Source organism: Zonotrichia albicollis, chromosome 7 (assembly GCF_047830755.1).
Source record: "Zonotrichia albicollis isolate bZonAlb1 chromosome 7, bZonAlb1.hap1, whole genome shotgun sequence".
In the NCBI taxonomy this organism is placed as follows: domain Eukaryota; kingdom Metazoa; phylum Chordata; class Aves; order Passeriformes; family Passerellidae; genus Zonotrichia; species Zonotrichia albicollis.
The window spans coordinates 24,297,879-24,322,605 of NC_133825.1; the positions used below are offsets into that span (position 1 = coordinate 24,297,879).

Here is a 24,727-nt window from a genome sequence, read left to right on the forward strand (position 1 = left end):
GCAAGGGAAGGATTCCTGTGCGTAGCAACTGCACCTGCAGAGAGGAGGGAGAATGTGTCAGAGAAAGAAAAAGAACTCTGCACACACCAGGCTCAGTAGGAGGTGCTCCAAGTGCCAGAGCAGATGGCCATGCAGCCCATGGTGAGGCAGCTGTGCCTCTGCAGCCCATGGAGGTCCATGATGGAGCACAGTTGCCCCTGCAGCCCATGGAGAACCCCATGCTGGAGCAGATTTATGCCCAAAGGAGGCTGTGAGCCCTTGGAGAGAGGAGCTCATGCTGGAGCAGGTTTGCTGGCAGCCCTTGTGATACTGTGGAAGGAACCTATGCTGGAGCAGCCGTCTCCTGAGGGACTGCAGCTCATGGAAGGAATCTGCACTGCAGCCGTTCATGCAGAACTGCAGTCTGTGGGAAGGAGTCACATTGGTTAAATCATGGAGGAACTGTTTCCTAGGGCAGGAAGCTCATACTGGAGCAGTGGAAGCGTGTGAGGAGTCCTTCCCCCGAGGAGGAAGGATCAGTTGAGGCAGTGCCTGATGAGCTGATCTCTGTCCCCACTCCCTGTCCCCCTGCTCCACATGCAGGGAGGAGGTAAAGATTTTGGGAGGAAAGTTGAGCCCAAACAGAGGGGGAGGATGGAGGGAACATGTTTTTAAGGTTTGGTTTTATTATTTGTTATCCTATTTCAATTTGATGGAATTTGATTCATTTCCCAAGTTGAAATTGTTTTGCTTGTGACATTAATTCAGTGAGTGATCTCTCCCTGTCTTTATCTCAACCCACAAGCTTTTTATTATGTTTCTTCTCCCTGTTTAGTTGAGGAGGACAGTGACAGTGCCTTTGGGCACCTGCCATGCTGTCTGAGTCAACCCATCACACTACTTAAAATTTAAACATTTGTGATGTAAAATTTAAATTTAAGAAAGAAAATATCAATCCTACACACGCAGAGGTATAAGGCAGTGTGGTAGAACAGTAGTGTAGTTTTCAGGTGGTTTGCTCAGTGTGCAAAACCATGGAATTCTAAAGTTGTAACACAATTTATTTATCTTTTTAATGGAAGTGTTCCTGAAAATGTTTCTCACCATTTGAATTACTCTGTAAAACAGACAAATAGAAGAAATACTTGACCTTTTGCAGGAATCTTAGGGGGAGGGAGAAGAGGATCACCTATCAGGGTGTGGTCTAATATGTCCTGTGGGACGGTCAGAAGCTAAATTTCACTGGCTCTTTTGTCAGGGAGAAATGGCACTGTGGGCAGCATTCCCAGCATCAGCAGCAGGATAAGAGTGTGCATCTTGCAGTGTGTGTGCCAGGTGATCCAAGTGAATTGGTGCTTCCCTCCACACAGGCACCCCACCAGGCAGGTGGCAGGTGTGCCCCAGTGACTTCTGCTGCTTGGGAAATGTGGGCATGGTTTAACACAGCATGGAGCCTGGGGTAGAGGTTTTTTGGTAAAATTTTTTGCAACTCAGGAAGACTTATGAAGTCAGTAGTGTCACAAACAGCCTTATGTTTTCAGGGATGTCAGGCACAGCAGAAGACTGTTAATTGTAATTGTGGGGCCACTCTGTCATCAGTATCCCGAGAGGAGGCTGAGATTGTGGGTGGAGGAGCTTTGGGCCAGGTACCTCCAAACTTGTGCTAAAGCAGTTGAGTTTTACATCTCTCTTGAAAACCAAGTATATTTGTTGGAGAAATTGTTTTGGATACTTGGAGAGCTGTGGGATGTGATGAAAGGAGGAGTTGCTCAGCAAAGGCCTTTGCCCAGTTGTTACTTGACAAAGTTTGACAAGTCATATTCTGACTTCACCTCTCAGCACAGAATGAACTGGTGGCTTTGATTTGTCACCACTGCTGCAGGCTGATGGGTTTCCTTTTGAGGGTAGCTGCTTTTCTTTTAACAGCAAGCTGTTGTCAGATTCCTTTTACCTCTGAAGTTTGGAGAATGAGCTGATTTTTCAGCTTCTGCTGGCTCACTGGTGAATAATATTTAAGAAGACTGAGTGGAATTCTGCAATGTTCCTGGGAGCACAGGAGCTTGTGGAGTCCTTCAGATGACTACAGATGATGTAGCTAGGAATGCCAAAATAAAACACTGAAGATATCCTCTAAGAAATCAGGAGGCTTGGACTCCTTCTGGTTTGGAAAATTACATCTGCCAGGACAAAATAAAGACCTGGTGGAGTTACCTAGCCCTGCTGATGAGGCAGAATGAGCCTTGTGCCTGGATTCTCATGGCCCCTATAATGAATTATTTGTGCCACTGGATGCTATGGAGAGTATGGTTGTCACCATTGAGCAAGAAATCATACAAATTCACCAGGATGGTTTGCACAACAGCAGCTTTAATACAAAAATTCTCTTCTTTCATATACACATTCTAATTGATAGGCTAATTAACAAAAACATCTTTCTCACAAACAGTCCTTGGGAAGAACAGAAAAACAGAACAGGGAAACACCACCTGCAGGTTGTTTATACTAACAAGTTATCATCGTTTCTCTACAACTCCCTAAAAAGTCTCACAAGTCCACTGTGAGAAAAGTGATCCCATTTTCCTGCTCTCTGACCAGGCTGTCACATCCACATATGGTGTACTGTAATTTATGCACATTGATGTCATTCTGGAAAATTCTTTTTTTTTCTGTCAGGTACTGCACAGTCCCACCTTACTCAGGAATTTTTGTGCTCTCATACTTCTGGTTATGCCCAGGGGCAATGATATTTCAGGAGCTTCATTGTGTAGACCATTTCGTCTACAGGGAGGGCAGGGAGAGTGCTTGCTTAGTTACTACATGGTGTGTTGGTCCTTCAGATGCTTCCTCTTCAGGGTATCTTGTGTCTGTGTGTGCTTGCATGGTTGTAAGGCCTCAGAAGGAAAAGCTCAGGTTGTTCTAGGGCACAGATTCTCCCCTCCTATGAAAAGGGGACAAATGATGTGAGGAGTCTTCTGATACCTCTTGAGTAGGCAAGAGGAGCTGTCTGCTCTGCAAAAAAATTTTTTGCTGTGCTAGGCCTGGTCCATTGAACTTCCAGCTAGTCATGCTTATGAAATAAAAAACAGAGTCAGGAAGGAAAAGATTGTATGGCTCAGATAGAGAATAACTTCTCCCTCAAAAAAGAGGGTGATCTGAGTTAAGGAAAAACGGTTGTAGGTTTCTGGGGGTTTTTTGAATTGTACAGATTGGTCCTGTATTTTCTGTCAGACTGCAAAGTCAATCAGGAGTTGATTCCATTAGTGGCAGCAGCACTCATTAATTACTCCACCCCCCTACACAACCAACCAGCCAGGTTAGATTGGTACTGGAATGGAATGGCCCAGTTGATGTTTCAATTTGGATTATGTCTCTCCTGTATGATATATAATTTCCTTCAAATTGCTTCTTGGTAGAATTTCTGAAATTCTCACAAATGATTAAGAATGCTTTTTGCTGTCAAGGATCCATGCAGTAATCAATAAAAACAACAAAATCTAGGCTTTCCAAGAACAACCTGGAGGTGCTGGAAAGATCAGTGGTATTCTGAACTAATTTAAGTGTTTTGACCAGATATATAGGAAGGCCAAACCAGTGTAATACAGGTGTGAAGAACTGTAAGACATGAAGTGCTTGAATGTTTTATAATCCCTTGCATTTTTAATACCTTGCAAGAATAACTTAATGATTGTTAATTAAAGCTTAAGGGAATGTAGGTATAAAAGTAATTTTTAAAATTAGCTTTCATGGAGGTATATTTTTACTAGCCTGATTTTGAGCAATTTTGAACTAGCTTGCCACAAAGATCAAATAAATGTGCTTGAGCCATGTCTCAGGCTCTCATTTTCCCCTCTTGCTACCTGGAAGACATGGTGTCCAGGGACTGCAAAGTGTTTGTTCAGCCAGTTTTTTTCATTTCATTAATTGGTCTCATTGTATTTGGAAGGGTTGTTTGTTCAGTGAGATGTTCTTTCTCATGTACCTTCAGTGTTTGACAGACAAAACCAGCAAGCCCCAAATTTGCCCTACACTATGATGTTTGCTTTTCCCAGCATGCTGTGGGGGTTTAGCTCACATGTAAACTTGTTGAAAAAGGTTTCCTTAATAAATTCTTATATTTGGACATGAACTATGAAGTAAAATTTGGAACTTTGGTATGGCTTCTTTCCCTTTGCAATTCAATTTCTATTTCAGAGCAGTAGTAGTCCTGTAAAAGCAATAGATGACAAGAATTCTGGCTGTATTTTCTAGTGGCAGTCATGAGATTGTTAACTGAAGCATCTTCCAGGCTCTCATATGGGTCTGCAGCAGATTTTCATTGTGCATAGATTGCTAACAAAAAGCCTATTGTCTAGGCTGTAGTTTACCTGAAGAGGAATAATTCTGCTTCTGAAACCTCTCCCATCTCTGGTTACCAGAGCTGTCAGCTGGCCATGAACTCTGACACTGCTCATAGAGATGTGTTGTGGGCACCACACACTTTTCTCCTTTTCCCCTTTGCTCCCACCCCAAGTCTCAGATGCTGAATGCTTTTGACCTTTTTTTTTTCCTGATATCTGTGAGTCTGCTATTATCTGTGTCTGTGCCATGATTTGAATTTACAGAAACTCCAAAACAAGTTGTGTTTCATAAATTGAAATAAAGTATGCTTACCTGAGTGGGCACCCTGCAGAAGTGCTCTGAGGAGGTGAAAGAGCAGGAAAGAAGTAACTGGAAGCTGGAGTGAATGGTCAAGTACTTAACCCTGTCTGTACCAATGAGTCCTTGTATGATCATGTACTTAATTGCACTTGAAGTAGTTTAACTCTTATGTTACTTTAAGTAACCTTACAAACTTCTGTTCCTTGAATACACACTGCATTTAACAAGTAGCAGGCTGCTTCAGGAAGAAAAATAATTTAAGATGAATAAAGTAATCCACCTGGAAACTGGTGAGGCAGTTGGAGGAGAGTGGGAATGAACAGAGTGCAGGAGAAATCAAGTGCCAGGAAAGTTTTTGGCATCAAAAGAGACAGGTGAGGGAATGAGCTGGATGTGGCCCTGGAACTGAAGAAACTGGAGCTGCTGAGAAGGGAAGCAGTAACTGGAGATACGTGGTAAGACAAGAAAAAAGGAATCCATGGGCTGAGTAAGTTTGCTGCTCAAGGCAAGTTAGACTGACTTGAACTTTGCCGCTGCGAGTCCCTGCGGTCTGTCTGTCCTGCTCAGAGCTGCTGCCTCCTGCACTCTGCTAGCAGGGGAACCACCCCCACTCCTCAATGAGCTTTAAATCAACTCACTTCAGATATTCTCACTCTTCCCTGGGGCCTGCCAGTGGCAGAAAATCTGCAGTGTTCTGGGTTATCTAGGTAGCTAGTGTGTTCATGTTATTCTGATTTTACTTTTCCCAATTGAGTACTGATATTTTTCAGTTGATAATATACAAAGATCTTAAATTTAATCTTGGCATTAAGAACAATTTGTAGATAAATCTGGATTTAATATGTAACTAGTGACAAGCACTGGGAGGCTCTGTATTTTTGAAGTCATGCCTCTTATAGTTGCTGTAGGTTTGCAGATTCTAATAAAGTGAAGGTATAGTTGTGCAAATATTTTATTCTCTTGTTTCATTTTGCACTTGATGGCACTTCTCTGGAAGGTGCCATCAAGAATGGTACTAAACATTTTAAAGAACTTTTATATTAATAATTAAGCAGTTTGGATAAGTGTATAAAAATAAATATTTAAGTAAATTGATTTTTGTAAAATTGAGTATGTTCTCAAGTAGCATTTCATGCTGATGAAGAACTGGAAGAAATAGTAACACTGTGAGGTCACTCCTGTAATTTAATAATTATCATTAACTTCTGTCCCATATCTGACAGAGGTTTTATAGTTTTCCTTTTAAAAAGGGGAGAGATGAATCCGGAACTAACTCAAAAATTCAGTAAGTCATAAAAGAATCTGTGTCCCCATTACCAAGCAGAGTGGTGTAATAAGATCAGACCTGTCAGGTGCTGAGAACCTGGCATAAGTGCTATACAGGTGGTGGGAGTTTTGTTTCAAGCTGGTCCTGGTCTGATTCTGTGGCTGAATTCCTCTTGGTGGTTGGAGCGTGTACAATGTACACCTGAAGCTCATTCTCTGATCTGATTTTATTCAAAAGAAATCTGGTTCATGTACTTGATGACTGCTTTGCAATGTAAAGCAAAGCAAGGAAAAGAGGCTTGTTTGGGAGATGGACTACAAAAGTGCAGTCCTCATTTGAATTAAATGCTAATATAGACATACCTAGAGTGGTGCAGAGCAGGAAGTTCACCAAAATAAAGTTGTTTAGTAAGAGAGCTTAGATATCTGATCCATGGGGCTGGAATCAGGAAAGGCAATGAATACTTAGAGAATTGAACAGTTACTTCATCAGTTTGAGAGTTTGGAAAAATATAAGGAGGACATGGTTTTAAAAACAAAACAAAAAAACCCTGAACTGCATTGTTCAGAAATGTCTTTACTCTTGCAAAGCAAACTCTTTAAATAATACAAAGTGGACTTTATATTAATCAGATACTAGATACAGGGAGATTGGAGGTGTTGTAAAAACAGAAAGCACACCAACTTTTTTTTTTTTGTTCTTTTGGAGTCCATCAGAAGATGAACTTGAGGTCCTTTGTTAGAGGGAGGAGAAGAGATAGGTATATTTTACAGATTCTTTACTTTAAAAAGCAAAAACAATGTCTGCAAACACAATTGCATGGCTAGGATGTTCTTTCAATTTTACCATGGAAGAAGTAAGTCAAGTGTCAGCTTGTCTGCTCAGAGGAGACAGTTGTCTTTAAGAATTGGTGCTATCTGATATTCTGGATGGGTTTGGGTTACCATTTAGCACAAATTTATTATTTATTACCAAGACTATTAAACCTCAGTGTGTGAGGAGCAGTGCTTATAAATGGATGTGGAGACAGAAGTATTCTGACCTTCTTGTAATGGAAAGGTCTTTATGGTGCTTAGGAAGGAAAAGAGGAGAGTGGATGCTGAAACTCTCTGCTGGAAATCATACACATGGTTTTTCTGTTTCCCCCCCTCCTGTTGGCCTTGGTTTTCAAAAGTCATTCCATCTCTACACTGTATGAGTGGTTTTATGTTGTTTAACAGTATAGCTGGAATGGTGGTGTTCAAGCCTTTGTGTGATTTTCAAGGTTATGATCACAGTCATAAGACTGGAACTTCTAAATGGTAAAATTTTTGGAGGATTTCTCAAAAGCTTCAGATGATGGAAACATTCAGAAATTGTGACACTGATAAAATGGGGAGAGTTGGCAATAGGTGGCATCTGCTCACTGTGGAATCAAAGTAACAAAGGTGGTAAGCCCATCTTGGCTATCAGCAATGCATCTGAAAATGCTGGGACTTGACACAAGTCAGGCTGGCTCACAATCCTTAAGAGAACTAGATAAGAGCCTGTACCAGGCTTTCCTCTGATGCTGGGATGTACAGCAGTTTAAAAACTTAAACCAAAAATCAAACCCACCTGACTGCCAGGACCTTTGTCTAAATTCTTGGCTTGCTTTTCAGTTCCCAGGAGTAATCATGCCCATGCACAGCTACAAAAAAACAATCAATTATTTCTCTGTATATTGCAGTTTCTGGTGCACTGGAACTAATGGTGTGACACCAGTGGATATTTGGTGTGGAACTGCAGTCCTACAGAATTTCTGGTGTTTATAATGAAGATTGAATTGTACATGGCTTGTTTTTCCCATGGGTGTCACCAACAATGTATCCTTTCTTTGGACATTAGGGAGAAGTTCTCCCCAGAAAGGGGGTTGGCACTGCCCATAGAGGTGGTGGAGTCACTGTGCCTGGAGGTGTTTTAAGAAAGGACTGGAAGTTGCACTCAGTGCCATGGTCCAGTAGACAAGGTGGTGTTAAGTCATAGGTTGGACTCAATGATCTCAAAGGTATTTTCCAGCCAAAGGATATAAATGTTTTTGTTGGTTCATTTTTAATATGAGCAATTACTGATAACAGTAAAATTATTTTTAAATTATTTTTTGTGTCAGCTGCTGTAACTGTGCAGCTGTTGGACATGCATGACTCTTAGGAAGTTTCTAGCTGGGAGCAGCTCATCATAGGAGATGGTTTCTGTAATTCCAGATACAGGTATCTGCAATGTGCTGTTCACATTCTGGACTATAAACTGTCAGCACAGTTTCTTCAGCCATCTCTTTAATCAGATCCTCTTTGTATTTTGCAGATCAGTAGAAATATGCATTTCCATAATACCACCTTTGAACTAATGAAGTGGAAGTACAGATGAAAACAGTCTGGAGGAAGCTTGAAGTACAATACAGTTTCATTCAGTTTCCTAATTTGGAGGTAAGGTTAATGCATGCAAAATTTTATTTTGAGTATTTCAGGGATAAAAAGCATGATAAGCAGCCACCATATCTTATAAAAAATTTCAGAGCCACCTCTTTTATGCTAGTGACAGTCTTTTATATCATATTAAAACACCTGTTTGATCTAATCTCTGTCTGTATCTCAGTTATGAAAAAAGACAACTTAGCCTCAGCTACAGAGATGTCTGTTGTACAAAGGCACATTGGAGAAGAGTTAGGATATCAGGCAAATTTTGTTTGGTAGAATCTGCTTAGTCATGAATACTACTAATGCTTTAGTTGATTATTAGTTTAGTCTATTATTTTGCTGATATGACTGGGAAAAAACTTTCCACAGTGTCAAGTGGCAGGGCATAAGCATAAGTAGTTGGGTTGAAAACTGGGCACAATACTGTTTTGAAAAGGGAAACATAAAACACACACCCCCAACCACCTTCACAAGTTAGTTACTTTTTCTGCTTTCTAGTCCACTGTCTTTAAAAAAGACGAGTAGTATTAGAAGCAGTTGAAGAGGGAGGTTGTTTTTTGCTTTCCCTGTATGTAAACAGCTGATCTGGGAAAAAATAAAATGACAACACCACTCCACCACAAAATTTCTCTATCTTCACACAGTTGGTTGTCTTTTTACCAGGGATTATGGGCTTCTAGGTCCACAAGCACACAAATGGCAACAAGAGGGGAGCTTATCAGAACCAAATAAAAACAAGTCCTTGTGCTAATTATTCCTGCTCCCATGTACTGCCTTTTGTTTTCATACCTTTTATAGCTGAATTTCAATAGCAGAGGGACAAAGACAAAAGGAAAAATTGATCATGAGTGCCAAAAGAGGGAAATACTATAAATACCAGATGTGAGCAGGGTACACTGCCCAGGTGTTGATCAGACATTTTATGTGCTTCCTGAGTCAGATCAGCAGTGTTGTATTTCACTGCCTGACCTGCTTTCAGGTATGTCTTTGAGCCCATTTATGAGTTCGGACACCTACAAAAAACAGTAAAGGTGAGTGGTGTAGTTTTAAATATTTGTTATATATAAAAGGTGCCTTTTGTTTGCATTTAAAACTGCTGCCTGATAGTTTTTGTTAGCTCCTGATTGGTTTACAGAGAGAAATTGGGATTAAATGTATTTGGTTGTCTCTTCCATTGTAGGGTTCAGTGAAGAGTATCAAATGTCTGGCAGTTCTCAAGATAGTTTATCTTTCTTTAATTTGGGATCTCTGTAATAAAACCTTTCATTGTACTTTTGCTAATTCTACTTTATTTTGTGATTCAGTGTAAAATTTTCTTTCCTCTGACTCAGTAGGGTAAATAGCTCTGCTTTAATTACACCTGTGAATTTGTGCATTTCTAGTGCAATGCAGCTGGAGAAATTCTGATTAGTATATTACATGTAATCAGTAGGGTTATATGTGCTCAATTCCCTTCTGGAACTGATGTCCCATATGGTATTGTCTCTTTAGTTAATAGAAAGATTTTGGTTGCATGATTACTTTATTTTCTTTGGGATGTTGAAAACTGGACTTGGATGACTTCCAACACCACCAATTAAAATGTCAAATACTCCCTTACTTTGCCTTGCCTGCAGCAAGGCACGAGTTAGAAGGACGTTAAAGACCTCTAACCTCAACTTTAGTTGACAGTTTAGTAATAACTTCCTACTTTTCAGCTTCTTCTGTCCCTAGAGTTGCTCCTGTGTCCTCCAAACCAGTAGTGGTAGGAACATCTTTATGTGATGGAGCTTGTTCATTCAATAGCCAGAAACACATTCCAGGTGCTTCAGAATGAAGGATGCCAGTGATGAAATGGTATTCCTGCAATGATTTTCTTATTAATCATCAAGGCTACATAAGATCCTCTCTGTTCTGTTAGGAAACAATTATTTTATAAGGTTGGGTTAGCTGCCATTGAATTTCCTTGGTGGCAAACTATTTGCTAGGAGTTAATTCCATAACAAACAGGCTGAGCCACTTGAGGCTCAAACCACAAGTGGGAAATACAGGTCAGTGTGCTCAAAGCATTTTCCAGGAGTGGAGGAACCAGACATCCGTGTCATCTTGTGAATCAGTTGATCAAAACAGGAAGTGCCAGTGGTTCCACTCTGGGGCTGCTCTGTTCTGCAGTGTCCTCCTAACAGGGCTTTCCTTACTGCCATTGCCCCTGGCCTATCCCAGCTTGTTCCAGCAGTCTCATCATCCTGACCTCAGACCACACAAAACAAGAGCCTTCCTATTGCTGGGTCAAGGCTGTCGGGCTCAGCAAGGTCAGATTAAGCTGCTGAGAATCCCTGCATTTTTATGTTGGCTCTGTTTGGCTCAGGAGCTGCTCTCAAAAGTGTCAAGGACAACAGAGTTCAAACAAATCTAGACAAGTTCCTGTGTAGTAAAAGGAAACTAAATTGTCTATTTTATTTCTGTATCTGACGATGGGAATTTTATGGGGTGGGATAGAGAACAATTTAAGATCTTACAGTGAGAAAAGCATACAAGGAATGCATTTGCAGTGCAGTCTGAAGATGTTTATATTGATAGGAATATATTTTGCAACCAGATGATTGTAACTTGGATATGTAATTAGAAACATACCAGATTGCCTTTTTTTGCTTATTTTCTATTTAGTGTTTAAATTAGGAATAGTAAAATGTAGTATTCAACTGGACATTAATACACAGAGGGATTAATTTTGCTTTCAAGAATTGTTTTCTTTCCTTTTTTTCCCCCTGAGCCAAAACAAAGCAGATAAATGACTCTTTCTGATGGCAATATTTTGAAGCAGTCCTAAGTAGTTAGTTGTGGAGTAGGTTCCTCTAAACTAGGTTGAAAAGTCAAGAATGTCCTTCTCTAGAGGTTCCAAGGTTGTAAAGGTGCAGTAAGTTTCATGAAATGTTAGGTGAAGTGTTTCTAAAATGTTTCAGTTGATACAGAATTTAATTTAAATAATTCTAGAGATCAATTTCAAATGTATTTTAAAATAGCAGCTTAACTTAGTAGTTTATCTAAATCAGTCTTAGATTTTGATAAGTCTTTTTATAATATCCTTAATGCCTATAAAGACACTGTGATAGAAACAGTCTAATTTTCTTATTTCTAAACCAGATGTATGTACCCTCCTTTAAAAAAATTACTTGGTGTGCCATAGCCACATGTATGGCTATTTCTATGTAAAGAAAGGATATTTTTATCATGTCCTTATAATATGTATGTTTTGAGTTTACAGCACAGTATAGGAATTTCAGGGTATCTTGAGTAAAAATCTTTATCTGTTTAGAGTAATGGTAGAGGGGTCAGTAGTCACATCTGTTAGGAGAATTTCCACAGTGTAGATGTGCAGAGGGGTTCCCAAATGGCTACACTTCACCAGGCTTCAAACACGTTTTGTTGTTCTAAGATCTGAAATTCCTGTTCTCGTTCAAACATGCTCATTCAAGTTGCTGGTGTTTGAAAAACAATTATTTGTTTCAGTTGGCAGGTAAAGCATATGAACGTTTTTTACAGAAACAGTTCAGTCCCAGGCTTTCAGTGGGATGAAAGTGAAGTGATAAGGCGTCTGCCTGTGCAGAGGAGAGTCCCTGAAGTCTTTGTATGAGAAAAGGGATATTTATACAGGTGTCTTGAAGTTCCGTGCCCTTTGAGTTGTTTTGGAATTTGCAAATGTACACTTGCAATCTACTTGGTTTCCCCTCCCCCTCAGTAAATTTCATGTTTGCTGATACTACTAATCTCTGAATTAATAAGACTTTTCTAATGGGCAAGGGGGAAAAAAGTTTGCTTTATTGGTCTTTAAAATTTGCACAGGCACCTACCAAAGCCACTCTATCACTCCCCTCTCCATGGGTGGAGATATAGACCAGGAGAGGTCACTCACTGATTACCATCACAGGCAAAACAGACTCAATTTGGGGATATTTATTGAATGTCTTACTAACAAAATCCGAGGTGAGCAACAAGTAGAAATCTTAAAAGCACCTTCTTCCCACTCCTCCCTCCTTCCTGGGCCCTCCCTCTCCTCTCCAGCAGTGAAGGGAAGTGGGGAATGGGGCTTGTGGTCAGTCCATCACACGTTCCTGCTGCACAGACCGCTGCAGCTTGAGTCCATTCCCTGGGGTGCAGCCCTGCAGGCACAGCCTGCTCTGATGGGAGTCCTCCATGGGGTCACAAGTGCTGCCAGTAAACCTGCAGTGTGCAGGTCCCTGCCAGGACCCTCTCCAGCCCAGGTTTCCCGTGGGTTCAGAGACATCCACCTGCTCTGGTGTGGGCTCCTCCATGGGCTGCAGGTCATCTCTGCATCCCCATGGTCCCTCTGTGGGCTGCAGGGGCACAGCTGCCTCACCACAGTGTACCACAGGCTGCAGGGGAGTTTTCTCTGACACCTGGAGCCTCCTGCCCCTCCTTCTGCCCTGACCTTGGTGTCTGCACAGTTGTTTTTCTCGCATATTCTCCCTCCTCTCTTCTCTGGCTGCAGGCACATCTGTGCAATAACTGTTTTTCATTCTCGAATATGTTATCTTAGCAGCATTATTATCATTCCTGATGGGCTCAGCCTTGGTCAGCAGTGGGTCTGTCCTGGAGCCAACTGGCATTGGCTGGACAAGCCTCTGGCAGCTTCTCACAGAAGCCACCCCTTTAGCCCCCTGCTACCAAAACCTGGTCACACTGACCCAATAAATTACTGCAGCCTTTCATCTGTGGTTTGGTTTCAGTACGGTGCTTAACTCAAATGTGTGAAAAATCTCAAAAGAAAAAAGGGAAATGGAAAAATACTTAGGATGTGGTAGAGGATTACAAGATACTATATAGTGCTTAATAGAGAAGGTTCAATAGTGATGGCTTTTCTGTCCCCTTTCTCTCTGCCAGAAATAATTCTGTATTCTCTTCAACTAGCAACAAATTTGTTTCCCGTTATGGAATCTGTGATTTTCCTGTAACCTCAATTTTTCCTTCACAGATTTAATTTGAATCAGCCTTAATTCCGTCCTATTAGAGGTGATTCATGTAAGCTAAAGAATCCTGAAAGAAAGAAGTTTTTGATAGTGAAGATGTGGAAGGAATAAATCACCCTTAGATGGAATAACAATATTGACAGAAGTAACATAAGAAAAGGCAGAAAGAGACAGTTTTAAGAATGTGATCTTAACACTGGGAAATAATTGAATTGCCAAAGTTAATGCAGACATGACTTAGGAGGAACATGGCTTTGCTTTGAAGATTTTTAGCTTAAGGAGCTGTTGAGACATCAGAGGAGATACCTTCCAGTTTAAGGATGATGGGAGAGTGGGGGAAATGTTTGCAATAAAAATTAGTGTCCAAGTCATCCCTGTAATACTGACTGTGGGCAGTTTTAGTTGTATGCTGTGATGGTCAAAGAGAAAAGCCGGAAATCAAGTGAAATTCATAGAAGGAATATATAATATAATCTCTGTGCCTTTTTAGTTTCTTTGTGTCTTAGTCCAGGTGCTTTCTTACAATATGGAAAGCAAAGATTGAATGAAAAAAAATCACAGATTTTATTAGTTGAATGTGAACTTCACTTAATCTAAAACCAAACCAAGCTTCTACCCTATATGTTGATTTCTTGCCATCCTGAGCTCTACTGTGTAACAGTGGATGAAAAATGTTTCACAGTGTATTTAAAATAACCTTTTTGCACTGAGAAATGAACTGCTGTAGTTGGTAGATTACAAATGGGTGATTTTTAATTTTATTAATCTCATGATCAGAAAGCTCTTGTTTGCTTTTGAATTTTGTGCAAAAAAAAATTAACAGTATTGCTTTAGCACTTCACTGCAGGGAAATAGAGGATTATAACTGTTGAGGTAAACATTACCTTTGAACTCTGTTTTTGTCTACCTATTGAAAAATTACTGTGTTTGGGTTTGGAAATGTCTTTGAAGGTATATTTGATGAAAGTACATTGTTCAAACTTAAGAGGGGTATTTGTGTGCATGTGCATGCTGTGTTGTTTCTGTAGTTATTTAACCAAGCGGATCTACAGTGCACTTAGAGTTTTACTTAAGTTTGCATTAAAATCTGTTTTTATCTCAGCAAGACTTGCAGAGCACTGACAGGGTGAGACAGCACTCAGACACATACATTTGGAGTCCTGGAAAATTTTCCCAGAGCAATAATACTTTCTTACATATGTCACATTGAAATTAAATGTTGCCGATGAAAATAGATGCTGAATGCAGCATATAATGAATTGTACGTTATCTGTCCTGTGTAAGCACTTTCCTAATATAGCAATGTAGTTTAATATATCCACTATGTGTGAGGTAACTCTGTAGGTGAGCATGTCACACTTTACACATAAGCATTTATCACTCTAATACTGAGACTATCTGAACACTTTGCAGGTTCTATGTAAGATAATGAATGATTCTAGTTTAGGCTATTCTAAACTTGCCACTGATAATACTTGCTCACTTCTTTTGCCCTTGCTGTGAAGGTGGTAACCTGCTCGTGTTCTGTGCCTGGAGTTTGTAATCTCATAAAAACATCCCCAACATGAGTTTCTAGGGTGAAGTGAAGGGTCACAGATGACAAAAGTTAGTCAACTATTCATTAAAATTCCAAAGAATAAGAAAGGTTGTAATTTTAAGGGTAAGATAACTAACACAAAGAACAAACCTAATAGATAAATGTAATTTGCAAATTACATTTATCTAAAATTTTGTTTCTGTAGTAAGAACACCTAAAAAATAACTTCCCCCTGCCAGAGCAGTTTTGAGGAGGATAAACAAGCAGCACCTACAATTTCACTTATTTTTCCCATCCAGCTATTAAAACGCCTCTTTGGATCTGATGGAGACCATTTCTTTGAGGATATCTGTGTGTTATTGACAGTGATTTGTGGGAACAGCTAGACAGGGAATTTGGGAGTTTCTCCTCTCAGCTGAGTACAGTGCCTCCATGGGCATGGCAAGCAGGGGAGGAAAGTGAGGATTAAGGCTTACCTTGCAGAGCAGTGTTTTGTATTAGCAAATCTTCATGATGTTGAACTTGATAGTCTTGTCTGCTGTTTGTATGTGTCGAGCAAATACTGTCAAAGAAAGCTCATCTCTCACCCATTGCAGTGGGGAGTGCAGAATTCGATTATTTAAAAATTACATTGCTTGCTTATGAAGTAATATATTTACAAGTGTGTTTTTATCTTATTCATGAAACGACACATGAATTCACTGGACGCTGAGTAGCAGAATAAAAAAATATGTCCATGTCGACAGTTTGAGGCGTTGTGAGGGCAAGCAGTTCAATCCTTGTGAAATGCTCTTCTGTCGGCCTTTTTTAATACTAGATCACGTCACTTGCTCTAAAAGGGACACCACAGTCCCTTTGTCACATACCAGAGGGAAAGGGTTTGCAGATGTGTAAGCAGGCAGAGTCCCCTGTGTAAAGGCATCACCACTTGCAGTTTAGAGGGGTTGGTTTGTATTTTTGGCTGAGGGTTGTCTTCATAAGTAATGTTTCCTGTCTGTTCTCAGAAATTTGAAACTCCGTCTTCCAGGTGTAAATTAAAAGGAAGGGGGATTTAAACCTCCTTTCTGTTACCCCTTCCTAAATGTATTTATTTTCAGCTCCATATGGAAAACATATCCATTAATAACTTTGATGTCCCTAGTGTGAGTGTGGGGAGTGAGGGCTCCGTGCATTATTATCAGGTGTTGACTCCTTTGACCTTGGTAATTACTAATCTATGCAATCGGGCCTTTCTGAGCTTTGTCAGCCTCGCTTGTTTAGCGTTTTATTTATTTTATTGGTTTCTACAAGTCCTGAATAGGAAAGAGGGATTTAAAGAGAAACCCCCTAAAAAAAAGAAACCCAACCCTATGTTTATTCTTAAGGGGTGGAGGTCTTCTAGAGGGGAGCTGGCTTGCAGAGGGGGAAGACAGTATTCTTATGCTAATCCAGGCTCTGGATAAGGAGCAAAGCAGCCGTGCAAACAATGGAAGTGGAGCCAGAAAGTCTGCGCTGCAGTCTAGCACGCCTTGAAAAGCATGTCAGGCCGGGCGCCTTGGGCTGCCGGGAGGGGCCGCGGGGGGAGCGCCTCCCGCTCGCTTTATGGAGCTGGCGGCGGGCCAGCGCGCTTGGAAAAGCCTTACTACCTAGAAAACCAGAGTTGGGGCTGCAGGAGGCGAGGGCAGGAGGGAGAGAAGTACTTTATAGTCTTGCTTTTTTTCACGTTAAAAAAAAAGCTAACTCCCAAACTCCGTGTTGAGTTGTCTCAGCTTTGTTGCTGCTGTTTTCTTCTCCTTTGTACCAAAAATTGAAATTCAAGTGATGTGTCTTTTAAATAGCAGCCACATTTTCTAAAGGCTGTGCGTGAGAGAGGCCGGCTTTAGCAAGGTGCCCTGCTGGGAAATGAGCTTACACCTCCCTCCTGTGGGCGAAGCGCTCGGGCCGGGCCGGGAGCCGGGGCTGCGGGCCGGCCTGGGCAGGGCACGGCGGGGAAGGACAGGGAGGTGCCCTGGCCCCAGCCCGTCCCTCCTCTGCCGGGACACACCGATGACACCGACACACGGCCGAGCAGCGGGTTGTCCGGCGTGCTTGCGGAGTGATTAAAGTCAGCGACCAAAAATACAAGCTGTTTTCCTTAGGCATCGTGAAATGAAAAATGTGCTCTTTGAGCACCAAACAAAAACCCAGTTTCTGCAGAACTCTCTCCTTCGTGAGTTCCGTAACTTGCATAATCACTTTCACTTTGAGGACATAAAGAAGTTGTGAATTTCTTCTTCTAGGTTGGGCAGAGCTTATAGCTGTAGCAGAAGCAAGCCATGATCATGGGAGTTAAGTAAAATAAATGGTTACCCTGCCAATTTCTGGATCTGGGTTTGTTGGTCTTTTTTAGCTAGATTAATGAATAACTGTCCTTAAATTACAAAAAAAAGAGAAATATTTTAAGGTTGTAATAACATTCATCAGTCTTAATAGTGCTAAAAGTCATGTTACACGTTAGAAACTTTCTATGAAGGCATTTGTAATTTTGAAGGCACTGGAGCACTTATTTTATTGTCTTTTGTCCACTTTTAAAAAATGTGAGCAAACATATTCAGGATTGAGGCCCAGCTTTTTCCTTTCCTCAGCCCAGGTATATTATTTGCGTCAAATTATCAAAACTCAGAACCAAAATGTGTGATAAGTCTTGTAGACAGTATAGTACGACCAAAATATTTTTATTAGTAACATGTAAAATTTCTAACAGTTTTGATGATTTCTTTTCCCTTGCTGCTTATGTTTGGTGAACAAAAGTATGTTTCTTATGAATGAGATCTAAAAGGTTTCAGTTATGATTCCCTATTTGTAGTTACTAAATTTAGACATGAAATGCATTACATGTGGAGACTTTTCTCTGTGTTCACATTGACTGGTATGAGATTAAGGAACTAGCAAAAATGATAAATAGATTATAAAAACATATGAGAAGGATAGCTTCTGGGTAGAATAGAAGAAGTTGATGTCACTGTAGAAAGAACATGGGTGTCCATTTGCTAATTGTCCTAAGGGCAGAAGCTCTAAGCCACCTAATCACTTCCAAAGTGAAGGAGTTGAGAAAAGAGGGAAACGGGTCAAGGTTAATAAAAATTGTGTAGTGACCTTTTCTCTGAATATGTTCAAATAAAAGAATGTGTTGTGTTTGTAACGCATTAGGATATGTCTGAATACCTGATTGTAGTGGGAAGACAATTTTGCTGAATGTCATTGCAGTTAATTTAATTGAAGAAACTTTATAGCAATAAGTTAATTGGAAGCCCAGAGTAACAGTAAGATGGGCATTCAGGAGTGCAGTGAGTGGCGTCCCCAGTTACCCAATTTTGCTGGGCATGGTAGAAGGCAGCTAGGCTTTCATTTCTTCACAGTTAACTATTTTGTTTATGAAACAGACAGATACATCATAATTTAGTATTTTGCCTTCTAAATTCTGTCGTGATTTGATATTTACCAGCAGTGGGAAATCTTTGTTTCAAGAGGTCTGTTTGACTGTCCAAGCTGGATTTTGGTGGCTTTTCCCACTGATTTGAAATAAGAAGTTCTTTTCTAAGATTCTGAGCTCCCCTACTGCAAAAAACCTGTTGTTAGGGTCTTGTGTTTTTTGAATGAGCAAATGTGTTGGAGTGCACATGTTCTAAACACATGGTTCTATATGTACTACAGAGAGAACTAAGATTTCTTTTTTCACTCTTTTGAGAAGTATATAATACACACAGTTGTGCTTTATTTAACATTTCAGATTTCACTTTAGTTTCTAGAAGGAGAAAGGACTTGTATAATTTACGCAGTCTCTTGGCTTTTAAATTTATGCAGTCAGGAATAGTTTTAAATAATTCTTACACAATCCACAGTTCAGGGGAATTATTTCTGTGAGCTTGAACAGATTAGTGCCTAAATAGGGCCTTACATGAAGTTGTTTTTGTTGATGGCCATGTAGTAGTCATCAGGCTTGCAATAACCAGCAGGCTTCTCCATCAGCTGTAGAATTTCTTGACAGATTTTGGGGGTGGATTTACCTTGCTTGTTTAATTTAACATATTTGACAGCACTCAAGCATAGGTAGTTCGAGTGTTTCATTGTGACACTTTTTAACAGTTTGTGTAAGCATGCCTTGCAATAGAATAATAAAAACACATTTAAAAAGTAAGTTTTGTACAAGTATTTGACAGAATTACACAGTACACAGACGGAAACTTTCTTCTTGTTATGGGGTTTGATTAAATTTGACTGTTTGACTTTGGAAAAACTGAAGCCAACTATAGCCCTTTTTGTATCAATAATGAAATGTAGTCCCGGATCAGTCTGTTCCTGTCCTGACACCTGTAGCTACATGAGATGGTGTCCTTTGAAAAATAAAGACTAATTAAGTTTTTGGACTCTATTTAGTCTGAAAATCTGCCCTACAACCTTCTAACCAGTGGTTAGGAATTGTCTTCTAATTTCTGATCCAAACAAATTTTAATGGCTAACCCATAGCTCATTGTTGAACCAGTAATTTTCTTAAGATTGAATAGCTGTCTGTCTTTCATTGTGTTTATTCCTGTTATGTTGTCAAAGTGTAGTTATTTACCCATCAATTTTAACTGTCATAATTGTACTATTTTCTTTTCATCTCCTAATGTCTCTCTTTCCTTGAGATAGTATCCTTTTAGATGGGTGTTGAATTTATCAATCATATTATCTTTGTGCTAGTCATGTCTTGCTGTTTTCCCTGAGAAATTTTCCTAACTAGAGTCGTGTTTGTGTCTTTCTCCCAGCCACATCACATGGATGTGTCTGATGTTCTGTAATCAGTTGGTGTCCTTGGCCATAGCTATCTCTCATGTGTGAGCTTCTAGTCTGTGTGAAGCAGAAATTCCCAATATGCATGACTTTTCCAATTTCATGCTGTTGTACTTCATTCCATTTGTTACTTTAGTTCTTCACGTGATCCAAATCTTCCTGCATAAAGACAGCACTCAGCTGAACTGACAATTTGTTTGTCAGCAATTTTTTTTAAGTTTTTGCTTTCTGTGCCTACTTCATTAATGAAAAGGGTGAGTATTCTTCAGTCAAGCTGAATCAAGAATCAAGGTCCTCAGATGCCATTTGAACTAGGCTACTAATCTCTGTTCTTGAAACTACTTGTCTGCCCTGTAGTGAATTCTTTACTGTTCTTATAATCCCTCTTTTCTTCATCCAAATGAGTAATTTTCTTTGTGGCACCATATCAGGTTTTTTCATAATCTTCCAGGGAAGCTGTTGTTGCACACTGATTTGGACTGACAGTTCCGTTTATCTCTGGCATTCTGTTCATCTCAAAGTCCTGTTCAAAACAGTCCCTGGAATTGAGGTAATATGCTTACAGTTACCTAAGTTGCTTCTTGCCCCAGTTACACATCAGAGAACTATTTAGTAAGTTTTAGTTTTGTTGTGTTTAATACTTTAACTTGGTGTTACATGTACTGCTGCAAATGGTTTGAAATGTTTTGTCTGTTGAAGTGGATTGTGTGTTCTAATTCTTGTGAAGTCTAAGATTGACATTTTTTCATGTGTTCCCCTTATACAATACTATCTTTGTTGTTACATTCACCACTATCATTCTTTATTGAAATCTGGAACAGCACAGCTCATTTGGTTTGGGGATCATGCTGTTAAAAATATTACATAGCCACATCTAAAGAACAGTTACCACTGAACTCCATGCTTTCAGAGTTGGTTTGGGCCATGTGAGAGATCTTGCACGCTTCAGCTTCATATATTTGGAGTCATACAGAACATTGGGCTGAACTGCTGTGATAGTGCTGTGAATTCACTGCTGAGTTCCACTTCAGAAAAAACCCACAGTTCAATAATAAAAGCATTTTGTTCAATAAACGATTACTAAGAAGGATAATAAAATACAGTGCAGGAAAATCAGGTGTTACCATTGATGAATAAATTACTTTTTAGTGGATTATAGTTGAACACTTCGTGGCTACAGTAGAAAAGAGATTGAGAACTTTCAAATCACCTGATTGGCTTATGGATTTTAGTTTCTTCAGCATCATTCTGTTGGCAGAGTAGCATTCCAAGTGTTAATTGCAGCTTTAATATATTTGAAGGGGTTATTTAGTTGTGTCATTCTAAACTGTTATATCAGGCAGGTTTTGGAGAAATTCCAGCTGTTGCTCTTTCAGTTTTGTGCCTTAGCCAGGGTTCCTAGTCTTCCTCTTTAATAGGAGTCTGGAAGGGTATTTTTTGTTTTAAAATGGGGAATTAGAATTTGTTCTCTTTGATTTTTATTGCATGGTTTTATAGACAATATTATATTTTATGTATGTGTATATGTGAAAAGGGAAGGAAGATTCAAGTACAAAATACCGGTGGAGAACATTCTTTTCTTAAAAGAGAAATGTTGTCTTTCTTGGACAACATTTCTGGAAACTATCTTAGAGTGTGTCACTGAACAAAAATTACCATGAAATTGCAGTGAGTTGCATTGAAATGGTTAATTTCTTCAATTTTTTTGGTTTTTTTGGTTTTTTTTGTTTTTTTTTTTTTGTTTTGTAACAGGCTGTGTGGTACAGGGCAAATGCATGTTCCTGTGCCGGTGTGCCCTCTGGTGAACTGGGGGGGAAGATCACCAAATTTTAAACACTTACACTCTTGCTATGTACAGCAGTGCAAATACATGTTTTTTCTGAAACTGGACAAAACAGAAATTATTTTTAAAATACGTTAAACAGACTATTACTAAGATTTATTTGGTTTTGCTTGATAGAATACCATAAATAAAGCCTTTGTTGTTATTGCTGCTTAAAGCTGTTGGCAGTTTTCAAATTCCACATGTTTTATTGAGAATTGGAAGTTCATTGCCATTGAAACACAGAATCAAGCATTAATACTTATGCACTTAGGTTGCTGACCTGATGTTTTATAGCTAGAAGGACATACCACGTAACTGTCAGAATTGGTGTTGTGGCATGGGACACTAAAGAGTGAGTATTTTTGCTGTCACACCGTTTCTCCCCCTGCCTGGCCAGGAGGTTTACTCTGAGGTTCCTGGTGCTCCGTTGGTTTGCGCAGTGCGCGATTGCGAGTCCGTCCCACCGCAGGCTGGCAGTAATCCAGCCCAGGCCCATGGCTGCCGTGGGGCTGGGGGTGCCTGGCTCCCTCTTTGTGCCTGCATTAGGGAGAAGTCAGAGACGTGTGAAAAGTAGGCCAGGGGTCGGGGCGGCGCCGCGCCCGCTGAAATTGGAAGTGACGGACACCTCCCGGCTCAGCCGCTAATTTGCCTCCATGTTAAATGCCTCCGCAGACTCATTAAAATGAAAAGTTCTTGGGTCTCGCCGACACACAGATTGAGTTATTGATGCTGGAAGCGGCCACCAACAGTAATTGCAGCCCATCCCCGAGCGAACGCCCGTCCTGGCATTCATGAGCAGCGCCAGGCTGACAGGGGTCAGGGGGGTCAACCCCACCGAAACGAGGCCGAGGAGAGGCAAAATCAGGGCTCTGTTCCTCTTTGTGCAGCTTCGCTTTTGTTGCAAGGAACTATTGAGGTGTTCAAGCTGCTTTTTAGGCCTTTGAGGCCCAATTACGTTCCCCTCATGCATCGCCATTGAAAAGTTCTGTGAGCAGAACGTGACCGCAGCTACTGCAATCTGAAAAAGTGACTTCTTACTCAGTTTGGCTGTCTTAGCTGAATGTTCACCCACTGCACAAGAGCAGAATTATGTTTTATTTGTGGAGCAAATGGCATGTGGCATGTACATACAGTAGTGTAACTTGCACACAGCTTGGGAATCCAGGATGTCATGATTTTGAATTGCAGTTAGTGTTGTCTTTTTTTCTGCAGTACTCTTCTAGGAGGAAAAAGTGACAAGTATATTAGGTAACCAAACTAACTGTTAAATTTAATGCAAGTTTGGTTTTCATCCAGCAGAGAGGCCGGGGATTTTTTGCAATAAAGCTTCTCTACCAGCAGTTTTCAACAAGTGGCCTAACATGGTGTTATTGCTTCCCCCCCAATATTATGGGAAGTCACCACTTGCATTTTATTTTCATGGGAAATAATTTAAAGATTTCATTTCTGTAAAGAAAATAGTTTTCAAACAGATTTACATGTTAAATCTGTTGAATACTGCCTCTAACAGCTATATGCAAGTCTAAAATTATACCTCTGTGACCAGTGAGTTGACATATCTAATATTTTTAATAGGAATATGAAAACATCCCTGTGGGTTGTTACCAAAAGTTTATATTTCAGAAGAACCCTGCTATTCAGTTAGATAGTAAACATAGCTAATGTTTTCAGATACTAATGTTAATAAACACACAGGGTTTTTTGGTTGGGTTTGTTGGTTATGCTCAGCATGATGACCATCTTGAGGGTTTTTTCTTGTTTCACAAATACTTGAAGTTTTTAAACATTTTGTTTTATTGTATTTTCCAGGAAACAAAGGTGGAAAAGCCCCAGAAGCATCCTTGCAGTCAAGCACTGAATCCTGTATTAGGCTTCACTGAGCTTAGCATTTGTCACGCAGAGGGGCCGGTCGCCCTGCACAGGAAGGATTAAAAGTGAACAATGACTCGATTGAGAGTTCATGAGCAATTGCTTGGAGCCTATCTGCTTATCATTCTCCATGTTCAAGGTAAATATCAGCTCGTTGAAATAAGCTTATCTTGCTGATTTGTAGCAGAGTTGTGCGTTTTCCAGTGGTTGAAGTAGGATTTTTTTCTTTTGGAGTTTGTTTTGCGGACAGGTGACTTTACTGGCCTGATGTGCCATGTGGATGCTTCCCTAAAAAGAAGGACATTCTAGTGGTCATTCACTGTAGTATAGATTAGGTCTATTTTAGCAAATACTTAAAAAGAAACAATACCAGAAATGCCTAGTACATGACAGAGAAAGTTGGATGAGCAGCAGAAGTGAAGGCTTGACTTCCTGAATTTCAGTTCCCTCTGTGTGTGAATATTTGATCCCTTTAACCTGACCCACTGAAGAACTTGCAGTGTGCATTTCCCCATGCTTTTTGATGCCCCCAGCAGCCTAGAGGTAGTGTGTCATAACTAATCTAAATTAACTTGTTGTGCCCACTTGATGGGCCAAGGTGAGGCTATGGACTGCTCACAGATACCCTTGTTTTCTGTTAGTGAAGATAGTCATTTGTATGTCTGTTGTCTTTCCATACACCAACTATCAAAAAACTTCTGGAGATCAGTTATCATTAGAACTTTAACTCCTCTGTCAAATTGGGTTGAATTGAAAATAGACATCCCTGGTTGGGTCTCTGTGTAGGAGACCCAGCTGTGCACCTCTCCTGTGTTTAAGTACACAGAGCTTTCCAGATATTTTCAGAAGATAGAGAAAACGAATTTGCTACTGCCATTTAAATACTTGAGTATAAAAGGGTTTATATTATCGTTCCATACTTAGATCAATTACTGCTTAGTGCTTGATTTTGAGATACTGTGTGAGATATTTACTTACAAGAATAACAATTCAATGAACCCATTAAAATGGGGAGAGGAGGAAGCCTGGTAAGTACCCAAATGCTGATCTTTGTTTTGTTTCTGGTGGGAATCTGCAGTATTAGATTAAAGGATATGGCAGAGCTGTCTCTTCAAAGCCTGAGCTTGATACATCTGCCTGGACAGAAATAACCTCATTTGAGGTGTACTTGAAGTCTGTAGTAGATTTACAAATATTGGCAGGAAGCTGTAAGGTGCTTAGATTAGGTTATGGGAGAAACCTGAAGAAAATTTCATTGAGAAATTAGGAAAGAAATTTTGACTGAATGTGGTTAAGTATTAGAACAGGCTCCCTGGGAAAGTAGTGCAATATTCATCCTTAGAGGTAGTCAGAACTTTACTGCAATGACTGAACGACCTGGTCTGATGGAGAAGTTGATCCTGCTTTGACCAGGTGGTG

At 40.1% G+C, this 24,727-nt stretch overlaps 1 protein-coding gene across 3 annotated transcripts in view; it reads left to right on the forward strand.

Moving 5' to 3' along the window:
* The window catches only part of BMPR1A (bone morphogenetic protein receptor type 1A), a 73,443-nt gene that overhangs the window by 28,640 nt on the left and 20,076 nt on the right, over positions 1-24,727 (forward strand). Inside the window, exons 2-3 of one of the 3 annotated variants that reach the window (XM_005481564.4) lie at positions 8,207-8,328; positions 23,249-23,447. In XM_005481564.4, the coding sequence (XP_005481621.1) occupies positions 23,381-23,447 (67 nt within the window). In that variant the 5' untranslated portion in view covers positions 8,207-8,328; positions 23,249-23,380. Of the gene's footprint in view, positions 1-8,206; positions 8,329-9,330; positions 9,351-23,248; positions 23,448-24,727 lie in introns of those variants that run through there. The other 2 variants (XM_074544681.1, XM_074544682.1) reach the window with 2 other exon arrangements.